A 7,441-nucleotide genomic window follows, 5' to 3' on the forward strand; every position below is an offset into this window, starting at 1 on the left:
GCTTTGATCTCAAGGTCTTTGATCCATTTGAAGTTGATTCTAGTGAAGGGTGATATATAAGGATCTAACTTTAGTTGTTTTTTTTGTCATTTTTAATGTACTTACTATGTGATTTTTTTTATTGTGAAAATACCGTACAAAGGGGTTACAATTACATAAACAAGGTAATAAGTATATTTCTTTTTTTTATAATGAGTACATGTCTTATCAAGCATTGTTGCCTCCTCCTTTGTTCCCCCTTACCATCCCTTCCCATCTCCCCCTCTCCCTGCCAAAGTTGTAAAGTTCGTTTTTCAACATAATGTCTTGAACATCTCACTGTTGCAATGGGTCCACCTGTATCCCTATTTAAACAATTGTTTTTTTCCCTTCCACAAATTATAAATGCATCAAATAAAATGAAAACAGGGGTTATACCATGCAGGAGGGACATACAAAGCAACAAAAAAATCATCTTATAAATATATTGGAAACAATCGCATGAAAGAAAAAAACATTTGAATACTTATCTTGGGGTTCATTTTGCCTAGCATCAACTTATCTGACCTTTTCTGCTTGTCTCAGACATATACTAGTTATTGCAAATAAGGGAAACCATGGGACCTATATTTCTTTGGGCCTGGCTTGCTTCACTTAATATAATTTTTTCCAAGTCCTTCCATTTTCTAACAAATAGAGCAATGTCATTCTTTCTGATGGAGGCATAGAATTCCATTGTGTATACATACCACAATTTCTTGATCCATTCATCTATTGAGGGGCATCTGAGTTGATTCCATATCTTAGCTATGGTAGCTAATGCTGCAATAAACATAGTCATGCGGGTAGCTTTAGTATGCTCTTGTTTGTGATCATTTGGGTAAATGCCCAAAAGTGGGATTGCTGGGTATAGGGGAGCTCTAGTTTTCTACAGGTATTTAACCAATTTTGCCAGCACCATTTACTGAAGAGGCCATCTTTCTTCCATTCTATTTTTTTTAGCTCCCTTATCAAAGATTAGGTGGCTATAGGTCTGTGGGTTCGTGTCTGGGTTTTCAATTCAATTCCATTGGTCCTGAGGTCTGTTCTTGTGCCAATACCAAGATGTTTTGATTACCATGGCTTTGTAGTAGAGTTTGAAATTTGGTATTGATATTACTCCAGCACTTTCTGTTAAGGAACATTTTTGCTATTCTGGGTCTTTTATTGTTCCATATGAATTTTTGGATTGACATGAAGACAATTCTTTTGAGGTTGATTTCTACAATTTATTGTGGATGTTTTGAAGAAGTCTTTATTCTAGAACTAAGATAATCTGAATTCTGAAGCCTGACACACCAAATCATATGACATTGTAATCCATAAATGTTTATGTTTATGTCTGAGCACTCAGTTTTTCTGTTCCCTCCAGTTGGTGGGAATTATTCCCAGACTTTGGGAATCCCAGGCATCAATTTGCTTATTGCTTTTTGATTCTCCTTTCATTGGCTTCAGTGAATTTCCTCTCCGACATGTCAAAAATTTGAGGGAACCCTTCCATAGACCTCTAGAGTGTTCAGCCTCTTTCTTCTCTCTTCTCTGCCTATTTCTGTCTCTCTCTGTCTCTCTGTCTCTGTCTGTCTGTCTGTCTGTCTGTCTCTCTCTCTCTCTCTCTCTCTCTCTCTCTCTCTCTCTCTCTCTCTCCAGCTTCTTTCTCTCTAATAGACTGCCACCTCAAATTCTAGCTTTTTAGCTTTGCCTGGGCTCTGATCTATCACTTCCATGCAAGAAGACCATGAGGCTCAGTTTTCATTCTCTTTCCAGCACTCTGGCCTGGAAACAATTTACAGAAAGACAATTTATGTCATCAGAGCCTCCTTTCATTTGCTCCCATTCTGTCACAGATCACAATCCTGTGTTATTATTTTGTCCAATCTCTGAAAATAAATTATTGGTTTCTAGTTATTTGTAATGTAAAGAAAATTTTCCTAGCAGTTAATTCTTGTAGAAGTCTTAATACATTTTATCAGTATTATTTTATTGACAAATTATAACTTTCATAAACATTTATGGATTACAATGTCATATGATTTGGTGTGTGCATGATATAGAATGATTCTAAATCAGTTTTTAGTTATAAAACCACTTCTCGAGGGGCTGGGAAGGTGGCTCAGTGGTAGAGCACTTGCCTTGAATGCTCCAGGCCCTGGGTTCGATTCCTCAGCACCACATAAGAAAAAAGCTGGAAGTGGCGCTGTGGCTCAAGTGGTAGAGCACTAGCCTTGAGCTGAAGAGCTGAGGGATGATGCCCAGGCCCAGAGTTCAAGTCTCATGACCAAAAAACAAAAACAACAACAACAACAACAAACCCTGGGAGTGGTTGAGCACCAGTGGGTCATGCCTGTAATCCTAGCTATTCGAGAATCTGAAATACAAGAATCAAGGTTCAAAGCAGAAGAGGTAGAAGAGTCTATAAGATTCTTATCTACAATTAACCAGCAAGATCCTTAATAGAGGTATAGCTCAAGTGCTCTAGTATTCACACACACACACACACACACACACACACTCACAATGAAAGTGATATTAAGGTACTATTCTGCTTGGCGTGATTCCGTCCTGCGTCTGCCCTCGGCCGCGGAGCCGCCCTCCTCCGTCCGCCCTCACCGCGCGCCGCCCATGGAGGACTCGATGGACATGGACATGAGCCCGCTGCGGCCCCAGAACTACCTGTTCGGTTGTGAGCTGAAGGCTGACAAAGATTACCACTTCAAGGTGGATAATGACGAAAACGAGCACCAGTTATCACTGAGAACGGTTAGTTTAGGGGCTGGTGCAAAAGATGAATTGCACATCGTTGAAGCAGAGGCAATGAATTATGAGGGAAGTCCAATTAAGGTTACACTGGCAACTTTGAAAATGTCTGTACAGCCAACGGTGTCCCTTGGGGGCTTTGAAATCACACCACCTGTGGTCCTGAGGCTGAAGTGTGGGTCAGGCCCTGTGCACATCAGCGGACAGCACTTAGTTGCTGTGGAGGAGGATGCAGAGTCAGAAGATGAAGAAGAGGAGGATGTAAAGCTGTTGAGCGTGTCTGGAAAGCGATCTGCCCCTGGAGGTGGTAGCAAGGTTCCACAGAAAAAAGTAAATCTTGCTGAGGAAGATGAGGAGGAAGAGGATGAAGATGATGATGAGGAGGAGGAGGAGGAGGATGATTTTGATGACGAGGAAGCAGAAGAAAAAGTTCCAGTGAAGAAATCTATACGAGATACTCCAGCCAAAAACGCACAAAAATCAAACCAGAACGGAAAAGACTCAAAACCAGCGACACCAAGATCAAAAGGTCAAGAATCCTTCAAAAAACAGGAAAAAACTCCTAAAACACCAAAAGGACCTAGTTCAGTAGAAGACATTAAAGCAAAAATGCAAGCAAGTATAGAAAAAGGTGGTTCTCTCCCCAAAGTGGAAGCCAAGTTCATCAATTACGTGAAGAATTGCTTCCGGATGACTGACCAGGAGGCTATTCAAGATCTCTGGCAATGGAGGAAGTCTCTTTAAGAAAGTACTTTGAACAGTTTGTTGAAATTTTCCGTCTCATTTCATTTCTGTAAGAGTTGATATCTGGCTGTCCTTTTTATAATGCCAAGTGAGAACTTTCCCTACTGTGTTTGATAAATGTTGTTCAGGCTCCCGCTGCCAAGAACCTGTTGTCCAAAATGCCTGTTTAGTTTTTAAAGACGGAGCTCCACCCTGTGCTTGGACTTAAGTATGTGTGGAATGCTATGGTGGGCCTAGTAGAAGTGATGGTCAGATGTGAAGATGGTGGGGTACAAAATATACACGGGAAATAAACTCAGTATTTAAAAAAAAAAAAAAAAAGGTACTATTCTTGACCCCAATCTTGAAAAGCAAGTTTATGTGCAATGAAAATTTATAGAAGCTCTGATGACTATTCATATTCCCAATTTCTCTCTTCCACCTTTAAAAATCACCCAACTCACATTATATCTCCCAGGCCTACTACCTTCTCCAACATCCCAAACTCTCTCAGCTCCTGTCTCCAGTTCTTGTCCTATGCTGTAGTCCTAGTTTCCACTTCTCAAATCAGCTCTTTCAAACTTATGCACCATTTGGGCTGTCCTACCAACCTAAGCACTTGTAGCAGGTGGTATGTTTTTTAATGCAGCAACAAAATTCAATTCTCATGAATATCTACAAACCTGAACATGGGCTCATATACTAGAAAACTGGTAGTACGTCAAGATTGTGATTTACTTTACTTGGCTATGTGATTTTCCTAACAACTAAATTTCTCACTCTTACCTTGCCTGGCATAACATAGCCTTATCCTGGAGCTGGCTTTACTCACAGTAGTAATATGGCTGAAGCACTTTCCAGCCACTTGCTGCGTATCTGAAAATGACAAAAACAGAGTTACTAGAAAATACCTTTTCCAGAATCTTTAGCCCAGTGCTTCAGCTCTTGTCATGTCTGAACTCAAATCTTGACCAGGTGCTGCTGTATATGCAGCTTCTTGATGTTCCCACAAACACATGGGCTGAATTGAAAATGAATAGATACTCATACTCAAATTAAAACCATATTGCAACCAATCAAAGGGGAAATGAATGTTAAGGAAGCAGCAGCAATGTCCAAGCCATATTGAAAGTTGCTTTTCACTCGTTCTGAAATTCAGTGTCCATATTCAAGCCTCTTCCATACCATTCCATGGTCCTGACTCTCATCCCTCTGAAGCACATTCAGAAGAAGAGCTAAAATTAATAATATCTTGAAATTAAATATATTTTGTGACCTGATACTTCTTTAGGAGCAAAGTGTACAGATAATGCAATATATGCCTACATTGACCTGACACTGAGTTTCAAACACATAAAACAGCATTGAGTCTTTTTACTCTACCTCAGCTTCTTACCATATGTAATTTACTTTATATTTATTTTATATATGTACAATAAGCTAGAGAAAATTGGTTAAACATTTGAGTTCATTATTGAGTCTATTGGCACATTTAGGCATACCTACAATTCAAGAAATTTACCCCATATTCATCAAGATCAAATTCAACTTTTCAAGGATGATTTGGTTTCACCAAAATAACAAATTAAACTAAAGCAGCTTATGAAACAAAATTAAATTTTGTTTATGCTAATTGACTTCCTTCAATGTTTTAGCAACTCTGATAATCATTTTTTAATTGTGCCTACTAGTCACACTAGCCAAGTTATGGAAACAGCCGTGATACCCTACAATAAATGAGTGGGATCCAAAAATTGTGGTACGTATACACAATAGAATTTTACACAGCCATTAGAAAGAATACTAATTTATCATTGGCAGAGAAATCAATGGACCCAGAACAAATCATGTTAAGTGAAATAAGCCAAGCTCAAGGATGCAGTTACCTCTCATATGCAGAAGCTAGATCTAAAGTACTCCAGGACATGATAAATCATACAGGATTCTAGGCATTCACACACAATAAGACCAAAGGAGGATACTCTTAGGAGAGGAGCACAATGTTATAATACCTATTTGCCTCTGATAATAGAAAATAATATTTATCAAAATGAACTCCAGGAAATGGAAACAAGAACTTTAAAAAAAATGTTGAAGCTGGCCCCAGTGGCTCACACCTGTAATACTAGCTACTCAGGAGGCTGAGCTCTGAGGATCACTGTTCAAAGCCAGCCCAGGCAGGAACATCCATGAGACTCTTATCTCCAATTAATCACCAGAAAACCAGAAGTGGCGCTGTGGCTCAAGTGGTACAGCGCTCACCTTGAGCTGAAGAGCTCAGGGACAGCACCCAAGCCAAATTCAAGACCCACAACTGAAAAAAAATGTTTTATTTTATTTTATTTTAGTCTTATTTGTTTGCTTATCTGTCTTTGGAATGGTAAAAGTGGCAAAAATGGAGGGATAAAGGCTGGACAAATGCAGCAATGGTACTCACTAGACACTTGTGGGTGGGGGAAAGAACAGAAAAACTGGGAAAGAGTGAAGAATGGGTTAACATTGTCCAAAAAGAAATGAACTCATTACCTGACTTGTGAAACTGTAATCCCTCTATATATCACCTTTATAATAAAAATCAAAACTGAATAAATCCTTACATCTAAAATAAATAAATGAAAGCGTGCCTAGCCAGCCACCAGAGACTCCAGCCTGTAATCCTACCTACTTGTGAGGCTGAAAATGGGAGAATAAAAGTTCAAGGCCAGCCTAAGCACATTCATGAGACCCTTTCTCAAGCCATAGCTGGAGTTAGTGGCATGGAAGGTTGTGATTGGATTTCAGTGTCAAGCCAGCCCAGGACAAAATATGCATAAGTCTTTGCCTCTACAGATGGAAGCTGAACTTAGTGGGTCTAGCTTGTGATCCTAGTGGCAACAGAAAGCCTTATATTAAGCAGATGAAGCAAGATCTTATCCTAAATATAACCAGTGAAAAATTGATTTGGAGGCAGGGTTCAGTACTATGGTGCCAGCTTCATGAGCATAGTATCATGTCAACCTAACACGCATACCTGTGTCCCAAACTATCTGGCTAGGGTCCATCTGTTCTCCCTGGATAGATCCCATGGGTAAGCGAGGAGAAGTTTCCCTAATTATTCTGAGCCCTTGATGGGGTTTTGCAATCCTTAGCAAGCAGTGGTGGCAGGGACAGATGGCAGCATAGATGGTGTCCTCCCTTGACATCACCAATTTGGGGTCAGGATCCAGATGACCTGTCAATGCCAGCCTCAGAGAGAGGGCCCACAGCAACTAAAGCACCTGAGGCAAACACTGCCACACCTGTGCACACACAGGTGTGTGTATACCTGGAACCCACAATGGGAACTATTACAGCTCTCTTGAGCCTCAAAATCAGAACCTGTGTCAAGACATATCTTGCCACCACTGATGCCAATTAGCAAATGTCTGAGTCACTCTCTGTGCTGCCGTCTCTACTACGGCTTCTTCCCTTCTTATGTTTTTCCTGTTACCAGCTCACTGACTCTACTCATGATGAAAATCAGAAGTAGACAAGAAAGACCACTTGAGAGAAGTCTTCTTGGATCTGATATTGCAGCAGTGACATCAGGAAGGTGGCTCCTGGCTGCTCTCAAAGTAAACCCAAACTTGTACTGGCAGAGCAGAAAGGGGTGGGTCAAGGGTGTCGGCATCAATCATGGCAGCACTCTAATGCACATCATAGCCCACTGTTGCTGTCTCCAGCAATGGCAGTACCTTATGCAAATGAACGATTGTGTTTGCACCACTCACAGGCCTTCTGCTGGGCCACCTGAAAAGGAGCTCACCCTCTGGCCTAGGTGGAAATGGCTGCAAGGCCATTTGGAGATCACCAAGGATTTTAAAGGCAAAGTGTCTACTGCCAGCTTTTTGCTGAGACAGTGCCTTCAGGAGAGAGAATTATGTGTCAGGAATGAGTTGTGACTGTCCTACAAGATAGTCAACTTGCA

General features: G+C 40.6%; 1 protein-coding gene across 1 annotated transcript; it reads left to right on the plus strand.

Moving 5' to 3' along the window:
- Positions 1-2,566: 2,566 nt before the first annotated feature.
- LOC122099239 (nucleophosmin-like) lies at positions 2,567-3,826 on the plus strand. The gene is given in 2 exon segments (XM_042669829.1): positions 2,567-3,487; positions 3,490-3,826. Coding segments are annotated over 2 exon segments (930 nt in total). The 5' UTR covers positions 2,567-2,637; the 3' UTR covers positions 3,570-3,826.
- Positions 3,827-7,441: the final 3,615 nt, after the last annotated feature.

Source organism: Dipodomys spectabilis, unplaced genomic scaffold, assembly GCF_019054845.1.
Source record: "Dipodomys spectabilis isolate Male_0828 unplaced genomic scaffold, ASM1905484v1 ptg000506l, whole genome shotgun sequence".
Taxonomy (NCBI): Eukaryota; Metazoa; Chordata; class Mammalia; order Rodentia; family Heteromyidae; genus Dipodomys; species Dipodomys spectabilis.